The following is a 23,833-nucleotide window of genomic DNA, read 5'->3' as shown; positions in this document are numbered from 1 at the left end:
GACTACTTGTAAAAATGTTTGTAAAATTTTGAAAGTGTTTTTTTAAATATTTTTCAATAATACTCCTGAAAATAATTCGTTTTTGTTATTTTTTTATTAATTGCTATTTATTAACAAAGAAGAGATCTGTTTTTTGTAAATTAGAATTGCATCAATTGTTTTAGAATTGTACCAAAACATTTTACAGGAATCTACTTTATTCCTCTCTTTAATAAACGAGGGCGTTACTGCACTTAAAAATAGCAAAAGTTCAAATATTTCAGTCATTATAGGTTTTTTTTTTTGTTATATTTGTGCTATTTTACTAAAAATCTTTCAAATTCCAATAATTTGTATTATTTTAGATATACTAATTGAAAGTAATTAAAAAACAATGTATGTATGCAAATGCAAATTTGTGAGTCAAGCTTGTAAAGTAATTAATAGCAATTTTGCAGTTGGTGTAAATTAATAACACATAAAAGAAGTGACACAGGTTCAAACTATCAGTAACAAGAAATCAATTTGAAAAACTATTTTCAAGCGAAAATGAAAAAAACTGTAATAAAATTAATACTCCTAAAAACCATTTTCAAATAAGTAAACTTAGCAACAAAAGCTTTTGTTGAAAAAAAAGAATCATCTTTACGTAAAAAACATCAAATGACTTTTTTTCATAATAATCTAATTGAGGATAATTTGTATTTATTTATTTTCTTGCGTTTTATTTAAAGGTTTATTTTGCAAAACTTAAAAAATATATATTTTCTGGTAAATAACAAAATTGAGAAAGTAGTAATTAATAACAATTAACAAATAGTTTTTATTATTTCGTTTTACAAATATGATTGTAAATTAGGTACAGAAATGTTTTATACTCTAACAATAAATTTCTCATTTAAATCAGCAAACTCCATCAAGTGTTTTTATCAAAGTAAAATATTTTAATAGTTTTAATCACATTTGTCCTTACACGTATTAAATAAGAAAGATTTTCATACATTTAAAAATATTTATACAAACATTTAATACAAATCACACATGAAAACACACCTTTTCCAAAACGAAAATTATTCAACAACTACTTAAAAATTAAGTACACATCCCACAGAGATACGAATCACAGATACACACTGAGATCAGAGAGTTCTGGAATAGTTTCTAATCGCCTCCAGCGCTTATCTTTGCGTTAGGTAATATCTTCATTGATCTCTTCCATGTATTTGACCAAATCCAAGCTGCTGTGTTCCATCTTATCCACGTCCTGGAGGCTTGAATTGCTGATAGTGTGGCCGCTGTCGACACTCTTCTCCCTGAAAAACTTCACTGGACGTTTCTGTTGGCCGAAGACGCGGAAAATACGAAATTTATCGCTTCTTTGCGAGGTTTTAGACCCGGGAGTGGGCGGTTTAGATTCACTCAAGACGATGGTGTGGAGGTCTTGGCACTCGTTTATTGTCGAAGAGTCTTGTTTGACTTTGTTGCAGCCGAGGAAATTGTAGGAGCGGTGAGTAGTGCTCTTCTTGAGGTGGAGTTCTTCTTTCATGTGGTTGTCGAGGGTGACGGAAGATGGACGCTCGAAGTGGCGGTTGAGCGGTGGGCAGCGACTTAAAACGGAGTAGGTTTGGGCGGCGTGGCGGGGGCCGTCGCGACGACAGAAGTCCTTTAAGGTTTTCTAGAAAATATTTAAATTACATTAAGATGAAATAATTATACAGGATATCCCACGTAAGATTTACGGGTTTAATATCTCTGTTATTTGCCAACGAATTGTTATGAGATTTAAAGTGTAGACTTGAAGGTGAAGATTCAATTAATTTTAATAAAATTACTTTAAGACAATTTTTTTTTAACATACTGAGTGTCCCAGCGAGTTGAAAAAGTCCATTAGTAACCTTTAAATGGTACAATTAATAAGAAATGTATTGGACATTGATAGATACTAATCTAGTGCATCACCCAAAATTATTTTCAACCATACAGCATGTCCCAAAAATAAGTTACGATACAATCTTGTATTTTTTAAATAAAACATCGTATGTTTTTTTGCATTTTTGGATGTAGCTTTTTAAAACAATATTTTTTCCAGAGATTCTAAAAGTCAATATAAATACTGAAATTTAAATTATTTTATTGTAAAAATAAAGAATAATGAATTCAGTTTAACACAAATGTGATTATTAAGTGATATTTCTTCCATCTCTTGTGCAACTATGCACTTTTTGGCTACTGAAACAATAGAAATTATTTTTTTTTAATGTTTAAGATTAAATATCTTTTTAGTTATTGATTATAAACACCTAAAAGTAAATAATATTAGAAAGAATAAATAGGGTCTTCCATTTAATTTTTTTAACTTATTGGACTTTTAACAAACGCCTTAATTTTTTTATCTTTGAAAATGCAACACACTAGAAAAATACTACAACCTTATAGCTTGTACCTTCTTCTTTCCAATAGTAAAAAAATATTTCTAGATGTCTTAGTTTTTGTGTAAAATATTTGTAAAAAGTGCATGCTTTGCTCAAAAAACCGTCTTATTTATAAACTAAGCAAAATCGACCAATAAAACTAAAAATCATTGTCATAAAAATCTACATCGTAAAACTCTAAAAAACATATGGTGTTTCAATTAAAAAACACAGGTTTGTATTGTAACTTATTTTTAAAGGTCACTAATGGACTTTTCCAACTCGTTGGGACACTCTGTATATTTTCTCAATTTGAAATTAAGCGAAACTACTATTCTACGGTTAAGCACTAAAAATAAACCTCTATACAAAAAATTAACAAATCACTCGTCTCAATCAGCAGCATAATCACCTGTATACATCATATTCGTCCTTTTCAAACGATAAGGATTAAAATACCTAACAGTATATTATTTTATTAAGAGTAAAAGTTATAATTCATACTGAATGTTTATTTTGCCAAACGTAGTGAGGCAAATAATTCAGCTGAGCCACATAAACTCACTTTTACTCCGAATCACATATACTATCTTATCCGCAAACGTATTCAGACTGAGAGTAAAGAGGTAAAGAAAAACACTATAATGATTAAGTAAATGATCAAAATAATCAAAACGGTTTGCAAGCAATGTACTTATGACAACGTTTATAAACAAATATGACTCATTAATATCGTTGTTGTGTTGAGATTTGTGTTTATTAATTATTTCACTAGTGCATGACTAGTGCAGTTAGTAGTGTAAAATGTCGAATGCTGATGATCTACAATGTACACTCTCCAGAAATTGCTAAAGCAGCAAAAAAGACAACATTGGACAATGTCATGTTAAAAGTAAAAGTGCTTAAGCAAAAAAACAGAACTTTTACTCTATGCCTGGAAAAATGTGAAGGCCCAAAATTAGCCTTTTTTTTATTATCAAGAAGTTGAACTTCTAGATATTTTTAAAACAAAGAGAAAAAAGACAAATGATAAATAATTGGTCAGTTCCGGTAAAAAAACATCTTTAATCAAATATAAATATTAAAAGTTATAACAGACAAGTAAAATAAGAGAGCAAAGAGGATGAAAAAAACAGGTGCATGTGCAATGAACACGTGCAGCTACAAAGTGAGGGTAAAATAAGAACTGAAAAATTTAAACCAGAAATTTAAATGCTAAAATGCTATTAACTTGACCGTTGGAAAAGTGCCCACCGTCTGTTGTGATTTGTTCTATAAAAGTCTTTTAAATCTAAAGTAATAGTATTAGCTAGTTTAAATTATTTAATGGACTTATTGCTACTTAAAGTTGCAAATTGTCTTTCCCTTTAGATAGTTGAGCTGTGATCGATTTTCACTATTCAACTTTGTCATAAGACAGCCCGATCCAATCTAATAATTTCAATGTACTTTAGATATTCTAACTTTATTTTACTTATTTGTTTACTTACTTAAATTATTATTATTAGAATTAACTCTTTTCAAATTCTGCAAATTTATTTAAATTGTAATTGGCTTCGTAGAGTAGGGTAAAAGCTAAAAGTACACAACTGGGTGTGTGTGCGTAGATGACTAAAACGCGTCTCGGACGGGTCCACTTTCAAAAGAGGGGAGTTTTTGGAAGTAGTGGCGTGAAAAAGGACGCTACTAGTCAACTAGTCCTGTCCCCTCTTACGTTTGCGCGCAATTAGGCTCCACCCAGATGTGTACTTTTAGCTTTTACGCCACTCTAATATGGCTCAAACCACAAACAGGTTAGAATTAATAGACACTTTTACTATTACAACCTGTTTTACTTTTTTTTAATTCGTAATAAACATCAATAGGTTTTCTATAGCTTCTTTTAGAAAAAACTTCACGTTTTATACATATTTCAAAAAAAAATTCCAATATTTTTTGACCTCCTTTTTTGCAACAATAAATCTATTTTTCTTTTATTTCCACGTTCTCATTTATTTTTCATACACGCGTCTCCAAACGAAACGTTTTGGTGATTTAGGAGGTGACCCAAACCGGACTTATGTTTTATTAATTAACTTATTTAGACAGCAATTCTGAAATATAACCCTCTCTAATTTATATTGTTGTTAGATAATTCACAGGATCATAGGACGCCTCAACGTCTCCCTCTTTTATTCAGCTTATTTCACATTTTCTCGTTTGTCTTATCCCCTAGTATATCATGTAAACAACTTCACGAAACAAGGAATGTGGCAAAAATAATGAGGTCGTAAGAGGCTTGTCAACAGCTAAAATTACGTGTTGTTTTTTTTTTTGGTAATAAACTAGAGAAAAATTTAAAATTGTGAGGGTTACTTAATAGTTACTTCTGCTTGCAAATAAAGAATAAACTTTTATTTGGTTTGTCTCATTTTTTACATTTTCACCAAACATCTTTTCGTGGCCTTTCAACATCTCATCTGAAATATAAACATAAACCGAACATATACATATTTACATAATTCAATCTGAAGTTACTCTATACTCAGCTCGATTCCATTACGTACTTATTTTTTCTAAAACTCATACTTTAAAAAAATACTAAATATTTTCAGTCTACAACTTTTAAACAAAAATTAAATCTTATTTTATGTTCCTTCAACTTGGAAACAGACTGAACAGCAATAATTAAATCACGCTTATACAACTTTACACATTTAGATAATATCAGAGAGATTTAAATTTGAATTTGAAGTAAGTTGAGGGGAAAATCAGCCGAGAATAACTTGCTCAGCTTCTTAGAGATTTAGTAAAATGTAATGAAAACAAATTTAAAAATAATGTAGTTGAAAAATCTACTCACCTTAAATGCCTCGCGAAATTTATTTGACATAATATGATAGAGCACCGGATTAATCGTCGTGGACAGAAAATACAAAATTCCGGATGCGTACATAAGAACCATATAGAGCTCAAAGGTCATCTCCTGCGCCTCCTTGGAAGCGGTGGACAAATAAACCGCCATCAGTCTTTGCGCATGGAAAGGAGCCCAACAGATGAAGAACGCCACCACCACTGCAACTGCAAACAAATATTGACGTTAACTTTGCATAAACTGAAATCGATGCTTCGACAAAATCCAAAAAGTGAGACAAACAAAGAGAAGCAGAAGCACAAACAGAACCTCGACAATATAACGGAAAAAAATCAGACAGCAATTTCTAAAAAAGTTTCTCGCATCAATAACAATTGAAGGATTTTTGCTTTACTTTGAGGTTTCACCCAATCAATAAATACAAAATGTTGATTTATTCAGTTCAGATAATGTAACGCAGGTGCAAAAAACGGAGGAGATTGTAAATGAAAAAATCAATCAACTTCAAGGCATCTGGATAAATATTTGTAAAAAAATGCGAATAACTTCTGTTTAAATTATGTCTGTACTCGTATCTACACGAAAAATGTGAAACACGTTGAAAAATTCACACTTTTTTCAAAATATGCAAATTCGAAAATGACTAATATTTTCATTAAAGATAACATATTTACACCGGATTTTGTTAATAATGTGATAATTATTGTTTACATGTTTTGTACTTTTTTTTAAATCAAAGGATCTCAATCACGGATTGGAAAAATTACAAAAAATATTTTTTACCGAAATACTTCACTTACAAAAGAAAACAATTATTAATTAGTAATATTTTTTTTATATAAAAATTAGTGTTGTTAGCTGTTTTTTAACATCTTTCCCTACTACAAACTACATAATAAATTTCTGGTTAAAAATACCTACAAAAATAATGTAATTAATTTACTAAAACCGAAAACTAACCATTTTTTTTAGTTCGTAACACTAAATTGATTTATTATTGTCAACAAAGAAAAAAATATCGGACCTTCAATTCAATTGGTCGATTTTCAAATATTCACTGTTGCCAACTTAATCTTGAAAGACTAGTCGTAACGATGAAAAATTTAATTGAAAACACGTTCACTTTAGTTTCAGCTAAAGTATGAATAATAAATTATAGAATACAACTCGTGGTTCTAGCACCATTAATTAAAGTCAAATTTTTGAGCTAAAACAACAACAGGTGCTAATTTATTTTATAATTTGCAGACAAGACAATCATGTAACCTTAGTATTTCTGAAATTAAATCTTATTGATTTTTTTCAAGCATTGTGTCAATTTGTGTCATATTATTTCTAGTCGGTGAACATTAATTAACTGCCAGTTTAATTTTATACCAATTCTAAAATGAATTGACTCTTTCTAACTAAATATAATTTTCCTATTAAATATTTCAATTGTACAATTTTAATAAATCTTAACAAACATCGTCCTTTACAGCTTGACCTAATTTCAGGAGATAATAAATTGAAATTTCATTCGAAAGCACTTATAATTTATGCATATCTATTGGAGAAGTTTCACAGGTGAAGAGAACAAAACATCGACATTCGATACGATGTCATTGGTTGATTTTTCCAGCTTTTTCATAGAGAAAATTTCAAATAAGTTGTGTTATTAAAGGTTTTGTAAATGCGTTTGACAGTTGAACAATTTTTAAACTTAAATTCACTTCCAGAGAACACAAATTCGAATGCTTTTTTTGTTATAATTTTAATTTCCTTGAAAGTTAGTCGTGCATTTAGCAAATTTAGCTGCTTTATTTGCATAAATTAGAAATTTAGATGATGAAAAAGGTTGCACAAATTGTTTACGATGTTAAGTGTTTTTAAACAGCATAAATATTAACAGAAAAAAATTGATACTTTAGTGAAACTATTTATTAATAATTTTAGTTAACATCAGAGTGGCTTTAATGTAGTGCTTTGTGGAATTATGAGATTTGCTAGTTGGGAGATGTTTATTCCTCTAAGATTAGACTTCTTGTTTTACATCGATTTCATGATTACTAATTAGCAATAATAAGTTCACAATTTGCACTTTGTAAATTCTAATTAATTGGTTCCAATTTAATAAAATAAAAAATCCTTACTCAACATATTCACGACTCGCTTCTGCGCCGCTTGATTCCTATTCCTGGCCTGTTCGCTGCTTCCAGAGCTCCCCAGCGACCTCTTTTTTGTCATACTAAGTCTTGATTTCCTCAACTGAATGCCGATAAGTACATACAGGACGGTAATAAGCGTTATTGGGCCCACGAAAAACAGGAACGTTGAAATTTCAAAAGCGTGTTGAAAAAAATTCGAAACGACGGTACATCGACTGTATTGGACTCCATCCTTCAGCTCATATTCCACACCAAATTGGATTGCTTGAGGGGCTGCAAGACACAAAGCCACTACCCAAATCACAATAATGTGCCTAATGGCCCTCGAAAGTTTGGACATAGTGTGCGAAACGAAGGGGTGACAAATTGCAACGTAACGCTCGACGGTAAAAGCTGAAAAAGTTAAAAAAGAGTTCAAGTGAAACTTTCTCAACCAATACTGTGTTGGACTTAAGTGTGTGAAAACATCTTTCAAAAATAAATACTTGTATATAATTTATTAAGCTTTGAAGATGCTCCTTTGCTGGAAATATATTTTGTTTAAATTCTTTCATTAAAAATAAAGTAAAACACGGTTAAATAAGTGCTGAGAGCCTTTTCTGATCAAATTTACTTTACACGGAGTAGTAGGAACAGGTTTCGAGTAGCAATAGATCTAATGAACAAAAGCTCAAACACAAAATGATAACGTAAAGTCACGATTTAATGGAAATTTCTACGTGTAGTTTAAAAATAATAAAATAAAATAAATCTCAAAATAACTAAAAGTAAATAAAATAAACTTAAAACTTCAATAAATATTCTTTGCTTTAAAATGAATAAATTTTAATTTAATTTTTGCTCAAGTACTTTGGCGCAAATTGGGTCGGGCAACACGTATTGGTAATCTATCTACCTACATATAGATATAGTTTTTTTTAATATAATAGAGAGATAAAAATAATTTTTTTATTAAATAAAAGCCTAGTTCATTTGCTTTGATTCAAAAAAAATTCTATTTAAATTTTCAACTCGGTCACAAATTAAGTGTACGCACAAACCTATTATTACAAAATACTTAAAAGTTGGTTTTTCATTGATTTAAAATTAAATATTTTTCAGAGTATGAATGATTCCGCTAAAATTTTCTTTCAAACTGTACTTTAAAACATCAAAATAATTTTCAAATCAATTTAATAAAAAAACAAATAGCAGTAGAAAAATTGATGAATTAAATAAAGTACAGTTGCGGAATTAAAATTTCGGGCAATATTGTCATTTTCATAATGTAAACTCTAAAACAACCTTTACATTAATAAACTCATTTTTTACTCTAGTCATGTTTATGTCATTTTGACTTATTTATTTTCTAAAATAGTGATTTGTGGCATAATAACGGGTAGGCAGCAGATAAAGCGATGATTTAATTACACCTAGTTCAATTAATAAATTTCCTAAGACAGTCAAATTGTTTGATTAACAATTTTAACAACAAAAATGTCAGTCATGATGACAGTAAGGGGTACTTTAGAGTGACAAAAAAATACTGCCCGAAATTTTAATTCCGCAACTGTACAAATTAAAACAACTATTAATTTGTTTATTTTACTGTAAAAAATGTTGTGTTTTATGTACAGGGTGTCAGAACTCGCGCCCCAGAGAAAAATTTTCAATTAAGATAAGATACCAGGAACATGGAAAAAATGTTTGAAAAATTCAATAGGTCAAAAAACTTTGACATTTGTTTTTTGACATTTAACATTTTTTATGTCTAATTAATGATACTGATGATCTTGTATATGTAGAAGAATTGTACAAAAATTTTGCCTATAAAAATCCACAAATAACATTAAACAGAGTTACAATTTCCTCTTCTAATAGCCTGTAGCAAAAAAAAACTTGAAAAATTATTTTTCCAACAAAAATAAATAAAACCAAAGTGCAAAATTTAAACTTTCATAACTTCGAATTTTTTATAGTTAGAATTTTTTAACATTTTTTTCATGTTCCTGGTATCTTACTTTACATGGCATTTTTTTAGGAGCGCGAATTCTGACACGCTGTATACAGGATGTCCGTTTTTCGAGCTCCACCATGGAAATAAATCTTAGTTATTATAGTTAAATTAGGTCAAAATTGCTCATTTTTATGCTGAACAATTATCTAAAAGAAAATTTAATGTGTCGTTTTTAATTTTTGAATTATTGGAAAAAAAATCGGAAATTTGTAATTTTTGTTTGTATTTTTCTGAGCGAAAACTAAAGGACATAGACGTTTTTAACAAAGACGTTCTTAAGACACTTTTTTACAAGCATTCTAAATATGTCATCGTATTTTCCAAGACGTTCTTGATGTTAGAGTTACAACACTCAACTTTGGATTTTCTTATGGACGATATATTCGGTTTCTGTATTTTTGAAAAATCTTTTTGTTCTTGATTACAACGATGTGATCTAATTTTACATGCTAATCAAAATTAAGAAAAAGCGTTTTTGAGAAGAGTGCTTTGAAAAAAACGCCAACAATTTTAATTAACAAACTAAATTTTGACAGTTACAGTATTATACGGCCTTAAAAAAACAATAAATTTACCAAAAATGATAAAAAAACAATCAATAAATTAAAGATAAACATTTTTATCAAATTGTGATTTTGAATCATTACAATAATCGAGAAAGTTTCCATTTTTGCTAAAAGCTCCACCACATTTCTCACCTGTGATCGTTAAAACAGTAGCATTAGCTGAAGTTTCGGCGGCGAATCCTTGCAGAATACAAAATGCTTCCCCAAAAACATAAGTTTCCGGCGACCACAGCCGGTACATTTCCGGGGGAAGTCCCGAAATCAATAGTAACATGTCCGAAACAGCCAAACTGAAGAGATAATAGTTGGTAGCCGTGTGCATCGACTTGTTGCAGGAAATAACGATACACGTGCTCACATTTCCAATCACTCCTGTTACAAAAATGACACCATACACCACAGTAACCGGAATCACTAAACTCGGAGGGTAAAGTGTTGCATCGTCTCTTATTGTGACGTTGATTTTAAATCCCGTCAAGTTAAAAGTGTCGTTCCCGAGATGAGTCATTACGAGCTTCACATTTTTGCGACTCTCTGGAACAAAAAGGATTAAATTGGAATTTGTGTGAATTCGGGGAAGTACCATTATTGAATTAATTAGCAAAATGGGAAGTTGGATGGAGACGGTTTTACTAAAGCAAAGTGACTGAGGTGTAAATGATTGGCCTTCGAATAAAGCCAGACCCCACTTATAAAAATAATAATCATTCGACTTTAATTAAGACAAAAAAGGCCGCAACTTTTTGATAAACTTGAGCTTTATCACTCCACAAATGAACAAAATTCCCATTTTGCATAAAAACGTAACTAATTAAAGTTTAGAAGCATTTATATACAAAGTTCATTCTCATAAGTTTACTATTTAATAGCCATTGATAAGACGAACAAAATATTTCTTTTAAAAGTATTAGAAAAAACATGCACAAACTATAATAATGCCATAGTTAAACGTTAAAAGTTCATGTAAAACAATTACTACCTAACCTTTTTCAATAAAATTGTGTTGTTTATTTAAACAAATAATCAACTTTTATGTATTATTACTATCAAACCAGTACTAAATTTATGACCCAAGAAGGCTGTGATTTCTATTTCAAGGTTGGTAGCTTTTAACAAATTACACATTTTACTAAAAAATTAACAATTTTTTACCTTGATTTAATTCCTTCTAGAAGCTTCAATATTAAAAATAAAAACCAAAACTTTTGTGTGCAATTGTAAAATTAAGTTGGCAACACTGAATAATGTAGTGACAGAAAACATGTCACGACATTTTATAAAGATCAACGATTAATTCCTTATTTTAAAACATATATTTTGTAACTAGACTTTGTACAATTAAACATCTATTTTTTTTAAAAATGTATTTTAATTAGTAGGTAACAATTTTAATTAGTAAGTATAGTTAGTATAAACTTACGTTTTTTGTTACGACTAGTAAAATTGACTTGATTTTTTAAATGTTAAATTAAAATTCAAACGAAAATCATATTTGATGAAACATGCAAAAATATTTTAATTATTGGACTCTCTATGTTTAAATTAGTTAGAACTTTTAGTTTTGCAAATTATTTAAATTACAACTCAAACATGATGCGTAGATATGCTGAAAGTTTATTTGCAATTTTGTTTTTGCCTTTTTCAGCATCTAATATCGTTTTCGGTTATCTACGACTGTCAGTATCAATCCAATATCAGAACTATTCGATTTTCTTTCTATCTACAATATTCTAATTTGTCATCAAAAGTTTTTCGTTTTCCTAATAAAAATTGTGTCAGTTTGCTTAACTAAACTCACTTTTCATTTTGAAGCTTGTGTCGAGTAATTTATTTTAACACTATAATATTGAATAAAGTCAAGAAATATTATTTTTGTGCCTCATCTGACTGAATTACATGTTCCACATATTCTACAAAAAGTTTTCATCTGTAAAATTTTAGAGTTCAATCATGCAAAATATTAGTTAACATGTGAGTGGACTTTGACAATTAAAATATTACAATTGTAATAGTATTGATTACTAAATTTAAATCACAGTTAGTACAATTTGACAAAAAAAATAACTCAAATGTTTCTATTTTTAGAATTGCACATTAAATCACATACCACTTGAAATTTTAATGTCTTGAATTGTAGCCAAAATAATTAAAATTTAAATCATACTAGAAATTAAAGCTTAAATCCAGATTCTCTGTTTTTTAATTAATTTAAAATAAATATTTTGTAATTTAAAAAATGTACATGTAAAAATGTACCTACCGTAATTTACACTCTTAACATTATACTGGGTGAGTCAAAACTCGCGCCCCAGATAAAAAATTCAAGTAAGATAGATGCCAGGAACATAGAAAAATATTTAAAAAATTCTCTGTCAAAAAATTTTGACATTTGGAATTTTTTATGTCTATTTTATGATACCGATAATCTTGTATATGTTTTTTATAACTATTTAGTAAAAGTACAAAAATTTTGCTAATAAAAGCCCCAAATAACATTAATAAACAGAGTTACAATTTAGGATATAGCTTTCTTGTTTCGTCTTCTAATAGCCTGTAGCAAAATAAAATTGGAAAATTATTGTTTTAACAAAAATAAATTGAGTCAAAGTGCAAAATTTAAACTCTCATAACTCATTTTCTTCATGTTTTTGGTATCTTACCTTACATGCCATTTTTCCCTGGGTCGCGAGTTCTGGCGCACCCTGTACAAGATGATAATTAGAAAACGGCAGACACTGTAGAATTTTAATTTATGGTTTGATTTTAAAAATTAAAAAACCAAATAAATGGCTTTTAATGTAGTGCAAACTTACAATTTTGAAATTTTTCTAAATCTCATAGTTTATTTTGGGCTATCATCCATGTAATTTTCAATTAGAACCCATATTTTTTTCTTCATAATTTTAAAAATATTAGTTTTTCTTGGTACAGACTCTTTTAGTAAAAATTATTATTTAAAAGTTATCAAACTAAAAAAAAATAATAAAAGTTAATAAAATCTAGTTGCATGGTGTCAAATAAGATAGTGCCATTATTGCATTATGTCAAAAAGCAGCAAATAAAATATTGTCAATATTTTTTTTAATTTTTAATAAAAAATGGCAATTAAAGTAATTAATTTATTTTATTATTTATTTATTTTGTGTACTTTTAATAAAATTATTGTTAACGTCAATTTTTTATTGATTCCATACCTTTCAAATTATGAAGAAAAAAGTATGGGTTCTAATTTAAAATTAAAAAGTTGAATATAGACCACAAAGTATACTATGACATCTAGAAAAATTCTAAAAGTGTTAGCTTATGCTATATTAAAAAGCCATTTAATTTGTTTCTATTCTTAAAATCGGGTTATAAATAAAAATTCTACAGCGCCTACCCTTTTTTTAAAAATCACCCTGTACAATAACAATTCAAAAAAGGTAAACACTTATAAACTATAACAAATTAAACGCAAAACAAATTTTCTTAAATTACATTTAAAGTCAAATTCAGGCTTCTAAATATGTATTTAAGTATAAAATAAACCAAAGAATAAATTTTATAAATAATTAAATTAAGTAATTATTTTAATTATTTTAATAAAATTAATCTCATATTTTGGCTTTTAATCGTGACGGCTCTTTTTCAGTGTTCCTAATTAGTTTTAAAAACTCTTTAAACCCAATTCTGGTGAATGCGCCGGGTTAACTCTTAATTAAACCTGCGACCACAATTGGCAAATTGATTAGAATAACATTTATTGACCTGACCTAATTAACTAATTAATTAAGATTTGTGATAGTTCTTTAACAAGCTTCACATCTTCTTTCTAATCAAAAATTATTTTTTGTAATTTGTGCCAAACGCTTTACCATTTTTCCTCATTATTTCCAAATAGGTTACGTGACCAGCTTAAAAGTATCAAACAAATTTTTCTATCTTGTGACAGTTAATCTTTCATTAATTGGTTGGAGCAACCGAATAAAAATAATTTAAGAAATCGAAAAAGCTTCCAGTTTATGGAATTTAGAGTTCCACTTCACTGCCTTTCTGTGATTGTTTTTTGAGCGAAAAGCTTCACAAACTGCGCATTTTTCAACTCGCAAAGCAAATTTTTAATAATTGAATTCTCTTTAAACATCCGGGTTAAAATAGATTCACTGTTTTGCTTTTTTTGTGAAACAATTTAAATCACATTTAAGTCCGCCCACGCTAAAAGTTTGCAAACAAACGACGTGCATCAAACTAATCTTGATTGCAAAAGATTTAATTTTTAATATGTTACCAATGAAAGGTTCTTTGTAAAGAAACGAATAGAAGGTTGCAAAAGCATGCTTTGAGTTTCTGTTGCTGACAAGGAGGATTGAATATATGTTGGAGAGTGTTGGTGAAAAAGGTTGTAATAAAGGAATAGTGAAGCAAATTGTGCTGACGAAAAGTGAAAGTTAGGAGGAAAAAAATGACAAAATTTATGTTCTCATTAAATCCAACAACTTGTAAAACCTTGACAAAGTATTAAACTGATTTATTAAAAAAATAAATTTAAACTAATAAAGTAAACTTGTTCATTAAATTATCATTTATTGAAAAAACAATGAGAATTATTTGATACAGGATGTTCCAATAATTTTTGAAGCAAACTATATTTTTCTTAATTTAAGCACTTCCTTGGCTGACCAAGTGGTCAAGGCTATGCAACAATAAAGACCAAAAGGCACATTTCCAACATTCAATTTACCTTTGCTTCAAAGAGATTGCAGCAGTGACCATTACTCCAATTACCTTCGACCTAGATACGATACCTTGCCACTTTACACAACTTGTTTAAATCTATTTGCTTGTAAAAGTAAAAATAACCCCACAACCCATTTATTACTTGAGTCTTTTCTACTCTACATTAATTTAATTATACTTACACGATAAAAATGGGAGGTCAGCTTCTAATAAAAACTTAGAGCACGATTTAGAATGTTGTGGCGCTTGTAATTCGCATTCCCTTGTGGCATTTAAGGGCTTAACGAGAATAAAGAGTCGCTAAAATTGAGTTTAATTACGTGGATACTAACGACAGAAACAAATACTTTAACGCGACGATTTGTTTTCTTATAAACACAAATAAAAACGAAATTGAGAATTATTGATGAACTTTAGGTCGACTTAATCGGCGGCAATTTAGGACCGTTTTATTGATTGATTGGACCAATAGGATGCGATAGGTAATTAATAGTAGCGAAATCGACATTTAACTCTACCTTAAAACGATTCAGTGTTGCTAAAGATGAGTAACTGGGTCGTAGCCTTGAATATTAATCGCCAATAAATAGACATATTTTAAAAGCGACAAATGCAATGGTAAATATTGCTAGTATTATATCAAAATTCTACACAAATAAACGCTTTATCCGTGTGTGGTTATCGTTGAAAACGTTCAACGATAAAAAAACAAAAATTAGTTTTCAAATTCATTTACTATTTTTAAATTTTTTGTTGTTTTATATTATTATTCACAATAACTGCTAAAAATTTTTATTATTTATATTATAAAAATGTTACTTGTACTTGGTGAGATGATAAGTTTGACACCACCAAAAGTTGATTCATTATTTGAAAAAAAAATCGTTCACATTTTAATTTTCGACGTTTATTACATATTTTAACTAGATGTGTAGCAACAGAAGCAACTGAACTTTGAGAATTTTTATTTATATTTTTGAGACATAAAAAAATAAAATTAAATAATCTGTAGCCTATTTGATATCTAAAAAAAAATCTCTACGTCAAAAATATTTTGTAATAAAAAAAGCTACTTTCAATTACGAGTCTAACTTCCAAGAAACAGAAACTCCCAACATTTTTATCAAATTTTCTTTGAAAAAAGTGTTAAAGGAAATAACATGCTTGACTTGCAATAAATAGGAATATACCGAGTGACTATTAATGTTTATGACAAAAAATCTATTGGCAACACTAAATTATTGGTAATCCTTCTAATTTATCATAACAGAATGTTTCAGTTGCCCGTCAAAATTTTCTCTAAAAGTTTGACATTGCCAAACTAAAATATTAAATTTGACACCACCTTGAGGAAAAAAAAAATCACAATCATTTCCAGTCACCCGGTAGTACATTACCTACATTAATCACCAAGAAAAAACTAGAAAAATTCAAAAGTTGAAACTTTAAACAAATTTCGAATATTCTCAAAAATTATAAAATTCATTCTATAGAATGATTCAAATGGAATGACAATTTGCAGAAACAAAATACACAATATTATCAACAAGAAAAAATTAGTTTTAAAACATTATTTAGTTTAAATACTGATAGTTATTTAATAAGTAAGTGTTATAATAGTACCAGGTGAATAAAAAGTATGGAATCAAACGTTTTTTGCTTAAACTATTTATTTTTTAAGAAAACTAATTGATGAGTGATAAAGTACTATAAAAATGTGATGATTTAACAAGAATAAAATTTTTCGAAATTTCTTTTTGTTTTTGAGTTCTACAAAAAAAAATATTTTTTTAAATGGCAACCCACTATAAAATCATTTTTCTCATAAAAGCTATACTCTAAGGATTACAACTATCTGCTTTATATTTAATTTTTTCAAAAAAAAATTTTCACATAAATTGCAATTTTGACAAAGAAAAATCGCATAATTCAAAAACAAAACAAAATTTCGTTCTGAAAATACGATCACATTTTTTATATTACTTTAATTTATATTAATTATTATTTTGTGGAGGCAAATGATTAAAAATAAAACCGCTTGGTTCCATATTTTATATTCACCCTGTATATTAAAGAACGCGTTTTGTAAGGCAAGTTTTGTGGAACGAGTTTTATAAAGAACGAATTCTCACAAATGACTTAAGAAACAAGTTTTTTATCCAATTTTTTTATTTTACGCGTTTTACGTACTTACGTCATTTTTTCAAAATTTTGGAACTTTTGCTCTAATAAGATTGTGGTTGGTAATACATAAATGTCATAAAGTTTAAAAGTTTGATTTTCGAAGTGTCAAGTCTCAAGTATTTTTCAAAATTTTGTTGAATTAATAACGATTACTGCGCACACCACCTGAAAAACGAGAATCGCTCAAAACGTCGCTAAAAATTACCAACCTTCAAAAAGTAAAGTGTACAGTTGGAGACAAAATATTTTGGTCGTCACTTTTCTGACACTTTAATGTAATTCAAGCTTTAATGTTAAAATGAATGACAATTTCAAATTAATGGCAGCTATTATATTTTCCTATCAAAAATATGTACATACAACTTGTCAACTATAATGACAGTAGCTAAAAATAAGATTAACAGTCCTAAAGCATGCTTTACAATTTAATGTCACTCAAGTGACATTGACGACCAAAGTATTTTGTTTCTAACTGTCTATTTCAGCAACCAAATCGGTTTTAAAATAGCTCAATAAAGTACAGGTTTTGGTCTCGAAATAAGCTTTCTTTCAGACGCAAAATAGCAAAATAATTTTATTTCATATTTTTTTATTTTGTTTTAAACCTCTTAGGGTGGTTTGCACCAACACTAGTTAAATTTAATCTCGGATTAACAACAATTGTAACTACGATAATAACAATGGTTACTATGGATTTAATCCGAGATTAAATTTAACTAGTGTTGCTGCAACCCACCCTTAGTGTCGCAGATTTCATAACAAAAAATGTATAAAATTGACAAATTTCAATTTTCTTAAAATGTATATTTGGTTGTCTAACCTCGAACAAATTATTTTTGTAGATATCTTGTTTATATTTAACGATTAACAATGCAAAATAAAACAAAACTTACCTTACTCAAACATTTTAATTGAAATCTTAAGTAGCTAATTCTTAAGAAAAACTTTATTTTTGATTTTGTTTAATTTAAAATAAAAAGTTTAACACTCGATACTCGCCATGTGCATTATTCATTGTTAACAGAAATCAGAGTCATCATCTATATACTCAAATCATCAGAATCAGAAACAGTTACAAAATGCCTTTGGATAATTTTTTATTACATTAAATTTTAAATATCATAAACTACATATCAGTAAGTACGAGTAATTAAGAATTTGCATGTAAATTAGAAATTTTCATTATCAGCACAAAATTATTTAAAGCAATAAACATATCAACAACATACCCACATCGCGAAAAAAACCCGCATCAAAATGACTCAATTTTAAATATTTTTCAGAAAGTGTTGCATTAATTGAAAACTATCGTAAATCTTTCCTGATCGCGAAAAAGTGCACTTGAAATATTCTTTGTAAAAAATATACAAGTAATTCGCAACAATAAATTTACATTTCTGCTATTATCTTCCAACTTGGTATGAAAACAACAAAGACTGTCTGGAAATAAACCAAGAATTGCGCTTGTTAGAAGACAGAGAGACTTAAAACTGAGACATGTTTGCAATCCTCAATGTAAAAAGAGTTCAAGATCAATTCAAACATGCGCATTTATTTGAAAACACCATAAAAAATCATATCCGGACAAAATCAGAGAAAATTAATTCAGACAGTGTTCGCAACTGAGAGTACATTTAACCAGACAATAAAATCGAAACCGCATTGTGTACTCCACTGGCGTAAAATCATTCAAAGGACGCTTTATTGGATTGATGAGGTCTTTGTACAACCAACGCGCCACCTGAAATTGTCTACTAATTGCCACAATCCACTGAAATAATTTTTCACCATTGCAGAATATCTTTCGTAGATTAAATTCCAGCAAATGCAAAGTGCACGTTTCGTTAACTTGAATTTACTTGAATGAAAAGAATTATTTGCGAAAATCGTCTACATAGTAAATATAAAATTTTCTCGTGGAATTTCAAAGTAAGGTCAATGTCGAGATCAAAACAAGCTGCAGACGTTATTGAATTAATCAATGGTCATTTAGAGAATTTTAGATGAGCCGAGGGGGTTGAAAAAATTTAATTGCCGACGAGGAGAAAAAGAGAAACATAAAAAGTGAGATTTTATTACTTTGCGCAAGTGTTTCTTTAATCGCCGACTAGATTTAAGACAATAAATAACTTCTAGGTTTTGTTTTCTTCTCGAGTGAGTTAGTAATTAGTAAAAAAATAACTAAATTGAATCGAACACTAATAATTAAAATAATAAATAAGCATAAGCAGAATTTCTACTCCAAAAACCTACTTTTTTGCCTTAAAAAGTCAAAAGTACTTCTTATAATTTTGAACTATCAAAGATGGCCTAAATGAACTAAATATTCTGCTGTTAAATAAAAATAGCTTCTTTAATAATAATTGCTTGTAGTATAATAGTATATTAAAAAACAAGTGTTACAAAGACTTTCTACAAATAGTTTGTGACACGAGTCACGCAGTTGCGAGTGTTACAAATGTACGAGTATCACAATAAAAGGTTGTAACACGCTTTTTTTATACTATTATTTTTTCTATTGAGCGCTTTTTAAATTGAATTTATTATTATATTTGACAGTTAAAATTTTTGATATTTGACGTATGCGGTACCCAAATTGCTCGAAAATAGCTTAAATTACATTAGTTTTGGTAAAATACGTTAAACTGCAACAATTTCTCACTTAAAAACCACGATCTTTGGCCAGTTATGGCCAAAGTATTGTATAATGTCGCCAAAAAACAGTGTCACAAAATAGCATTTACTACTTAAATACCGTTTCAATATGTTTTAAAAAAGTAAATTTACAGGCATTTTGTGTAAAATTACATCTGATGGTTAAAATCAAAATAAATAAATTTATATTTTACATACTGTTAAAGTATTTTATATTTATTAATGATGTATTATACATTAACAATATTAATGTCATTTTTCATATAAAAATTGTGTAAAAAATAAGACTGATTTTAGTAAAGTTAGATCAAGTTTTTAAATTGAAAGTGAAAAATATAAACTACTAATGATAAAAATTCAACAGTACTAAAAAATGTATTTTAAAACTGAAATCTGAAATAAAACTACTTTTCTAATGCATTTTATGAAAACTACATACATACAAGGTGTGTCAGAACTTGCGTCCGAGAGAACAATTTCAAGTAAGATAAAACACCAGGAACAAAAAAAATATATAAAAAATTCTGTCAAACAATTTCGACATTTACTTTTTGACATTTGACATTTTTTTGTCTATTTAATGATACTGCTGATCTTGTATACGTTTTTTTATAATTACTTAATGAACAATGAAGGTTCAAAAATTTTGCCAATAAATGCCACAAATAGGACAGCTTCCTTGTCTCCCCTTCTAATAGCCTGTAGCAAAAAAACTTGGAAAATTATGTTTCCAACAGAAATAAATAGAATCAAAGTGCAAAATTTAAACTTTCATAACTTCAAAATTTTTATAGATAGAATTTTTTTACATGTTCCTGGTATCTTACCTTTTTTTTGGGGCGCGATTCTGGCGCACCTGTATGTGGTAAAACAAAAACTGATTCTTGTTAATTTAATAATTTTTATATACAAGGTGATTCACGAGGAATAATGAGCCTGACCAAATTCTCGATGCAACCACCATTTCTCTTCGCAAGTTATTTTGCGACAACTGTAATGTTGGTTGCATTGAAAATTTGGTCAGGCTCATTATTCCTGGTGAATCACCCTGTATGTATGTACTTTTAAACTTAACTTAAATTTTATTTAAAAATAATATGTTTTTTTTCTATATTCTGGCACACCCTGTATGTAAAAATTTTTCTTAAAACTCATTGTTAATTCGATATACTATTTCTAACAGACTTTTGTACTATTCAAGATTTACTTCATATTAAAATAAAAAAAAAAATGCTACAGGTAAAGCTCTTGTATAGGTACATTTATTTTCACTTGTAAACTTACATCTTCAAATAAATATTTGAATGTTAAATTACACTTGCATCATCAACAATATACCTGTGTTTAATTAAATTGGGGTGGTCAAAATGACTTTGAAATTAAACTGGCAACATTGAAAATTAAAAAGTCATATCTAGGGCCTGTTCCATAATAAATTACAATCTAGTATTATTAGACTTGTATAGCTTGTATCTTTTTTGTTCTAGGGTGAAACGATGAACTATGAACAAAAGCTCACGGTTCAAAAAATATTTTAAATAGAATAAATCTCGTTGCTGCAAACAACTTTTTTAAAACGTTTTTTTATTATTCGATCTATTTTTAATCTCCGGAAAAACGTTTATTACATATTTTTAGCGAAATCTCGTTACTACACCACTCGTAGAATCACCGACATCTAGTATTAATTTGTATTTTAAAATCCTCTTTCAGTTCTGATCATAAGCGTTATTAAGGTTTCAGTTTTTAAATTAATTAAAAGGTTTTTTTGTAAATCCAATTTTCTCAAGCAGAAATTCTCTTATTAATAAACATTGTGGACGACGTATTGTCATGCAACTTTCGACAAACTAAATTAAAGCAAGAAACCAACCGGTGTAAGCTTTAAAATTATTGCGAACAAGTACTGTGCACAATGTTGTGTGGAAAATTGCAAATTTACAATAAAACTTCACAATTTTCATCCACTAAAGAGTGCATCAAGCATTCATTAAAACAGCCAAAAGCACCATGAAATTTGGGAATTTTGCTAGTTACTGAAGCTATTTCAATTAACACAAAATTGTGTGTGTAACAAATTCTGTTTGATGTTTTTTGAACCAACACACTGTCTTGTAATTCGTTATAAATAAACATTGAAAAAAAAATAGAACTGCGACGCAAAGGTCAACCCAAATTTTTAATAAATATGTTTATTGTACAAGTTTCCATTTTCTACCAAGACTGATTCATTAATGATATTCCAAAAACTATTTGAATAAAAAAAACAATTTATTTTAACATTTATTGTGGTCAATGCTCCAATTTTGCAAATATTTGTTAATACATTTTGTTACAAGATAACATACAGAGTGCGCCAGAACTCGCGCCCCAGAGAAAATTTTCAAGTAAGGTAAGATACCAGGAATACGAAAAAAATGTCTAAAAAAATGTATCTGGCAAAAAATTTTGACATTTATTTCTTGATATTTGACATTTTTTTATGTGTATTTAATGATACTAATGATCTTATACCTATGTGTTTTTTTACAATTATTTAGTAACGGTGCAAAACATTTGCCAATACAAGCCATGAATAACATTGAACAGAGTTACAATTTTGGATACACCTTCCTTGTTTCCTCTTTTAATAGCCTGTAGCAAAAAAACTTGGAAAATTATTTTTCCAACAGAAATAAATAGAGTCAAAGTTCAAAATTTAAACCCTCATAACTTCAAAATTTTTATAGATAAAATTTTTTTAACATTTTTTCCATGTTCCTGGGATCTTACGTTATATGGCATTTTTCTCTGGGGCGCGACTTCTGGCGCACCCTGTATACCGGGAGGGGCATCGGTTACGCGCATTTGATAAATCGCAACTTCTAATTACTTAAAACTGGCGATATTTCATATACCGAACCAATTATTATTGGTAGGGTATATTTGAAAATTTTTCTAAATTTTTTTGATAATAAATGAGACCGTAACAGTTCATAAATAAAAATGATTTTCAAAGTTAAGATGGAAAATTGCCTTTAATTCAAAATTTAGCATTTTTTTTCTGATTTCGTAAACAATGACAGTAAATCTGCATAGGTCAGTATAAAAATTCGAATTGAACTTTTTAGGAATAAAATAGTTTTTATTTTTTTGGCATTGTTTGTAAATGAAAAATTACCAAAAAATTATGAAATGTACCTTATCAATACCCAGGTAAGTGTCAAAAATCTTCAACAATTTTATTTAATTAGAAGTGGGGATTTCTTTTCTGCGCGTAAATGAAGCCCCACCTGGTACATACAGAGTGTACTAAAATTTGCACCAAAACAATACTAGCAATACCTAAATAGAAGAAAATTAAAATAATTTTTTTTCGTGCTGCCTGTATAATGCAAAAAAGTGTATAAAAGATTATATTTTAAACAATTGAAAAAGTAGCAGAAATGTAAATCTTGTTGCAACTGATAAATTTCCACATTCTTACGCTTACGTAGATTATAATTTTGGAGCGCATTAATGCAACAACAATAAAAAATTAGTCAAACTAGATCATTAGAAATTAAAATTAGAAAATATATTTGTACGGTCAAACATGCCATTACCCTCAATTTTACTGACATGTTTTATTTTTAACAAAGATTGATATTACAAATAATGTGTTTGAAAATTGTATTTTTTTCGTGCTAATAATAAAAATAAAGTTGTACTCACCAACATTTGAAAAAGGCGCTCCTCCGATTCCTCTCACACGGAATAAAAGCCAACTGAGTCTCACAACACGAAAATGATGCGTCGAGAGCGTCGCCTTGATTCCAACATTGACGCATGTGCATTGTTTTGTAAAAAAGTTCGATGTAATTATTTTAATAAAATTAAAACACCCACGGTACTAATGCTTTTCTCACATTTTGAAATAGATTCGGGCAAAAGCACTTAATTTTTCGTTTCATTAGCCCCATGTCAGTTAGGGCAAATTGCGCGAAATATAAAGGGAGTATTTATAGGATTGCCTACGGCCTGTTTTCCGCGATTTAAACTACTACATTTTATTTATGGCCGCTTTGGTAAGCAATAAAGCAATTACCCTGATTCCGGAGCTTTTTTGCATTAAGTAAATTGCGAGTAAATTTGACGTGTATGTGACTTGACATTGTCGATTTTTTTAATTAATTTTAATGAGAAATTACAGAAAAAATGTTTAGAGATAAGTGAGACGTAGTAGAACGAAATAGGACCAATTGAGATAACTTTTTTCCTATAGAAACACTGAACTAATTTATTTCCGCATCGTAACAAACTTCCGAGAAGAAGTAATAATTCTGACAGTGGACCCTTTAGTATAG

General features: G+C 28.7%; 1 protein-coding gene across 3 annotated transcripts; it reads right to left on the bottom strand.

Moving 5' to 3' along the window:
- Positions 1-847: 847 nt before the first annotated feature.
- On the bottom strand, positions 848-23,324 carry LOC123010335 (pyrokinin-1 receptor-like). Of its 3 annotated transcripts, none has more exons than XM_044407148.1 (5): positions 23,202-23,324; positions 10,086-10,487; positions 7,377-7,784; positions 5,233-5,450; positions 848-1,654 (listed from the first exon to the last, which is right to left on the bottom strand). In XM_044407148.1, exons 2-5 carry the CDS (start codon positions 10,459-10,461, stop codon positions 1,169-1,171), a joined length of 1,488 nt encoding a protein of 495 aa, XP_044263083.1. In that variant the 5' UTR covers positions 10,462-10,487; positions 23,202-23,324; the 3' UTR covers positions 848-1,168. The 3 variants fall into 3 exon arrangements, with proteins under 3 accessions (XP_044263083.1, XP_044263085.1, XP_044263084.1); XM_044407150.1 differs by lacking the exon at positions 23,202-23,324 and adding an exon at positions 14,852-15,007; XM_044407149.1 differs by lacking the exon at positions 23,202-23,324 and adding an exon at positions 10,537-10,586.
- Positions 23,325-23,833: the final 509 nt, after the last annotated feature.

This window comes from Tribolium madens, unplaced genomic scaffold (assembly GCF_015345945.1).
Source record: "Tribolium madens isolate multiple individuals breed KSU strain unplaced genomic scaffold, Tmad_KSU_1.1 Scaffold_7;HRSCAF=85;Tcas5.2_LG10, whole genome shotgun sequence".
NCBI lineage: Eukaryota > Metazoa > Arthropoda > Insecta > Coleoptera > Tenebrionidae > Tribolium > Tribolium madens.
The sequence above is the reverse complement of the archived record's forward strand: the minus strand, read 5'-3'. Positions and strand labels throughout refer to the sequence as shown.

What these genes read in the sequence shown, in the direction of transcription:
- LOC123010335 (XM_044407148.1), bottom strand. Translation starts at nt 10,461, where the DNA reads ATGACTCATCTCGGGAACGACACTTTTAACTTGACGGGATTTAAAATC. An exon ending in GCGAGTCGTGAATATGTTGA is followed by an intron (nt 5,451 to 7,376) that starts GTAAGGATTTTT and finishes ATTTGTTTGCAG; the next exon opens with TTGCAGTGGTGGTGGCGTTC. An exon ending in AATTTCGCGAGGCATTTAAG is followed by an intron (nt 1,655 to 5,232) that starts GTGAGTAGATTT and finishes AATATTTTCTAG; the next exon opens with AAAACCTTAAAGGACTTCTG.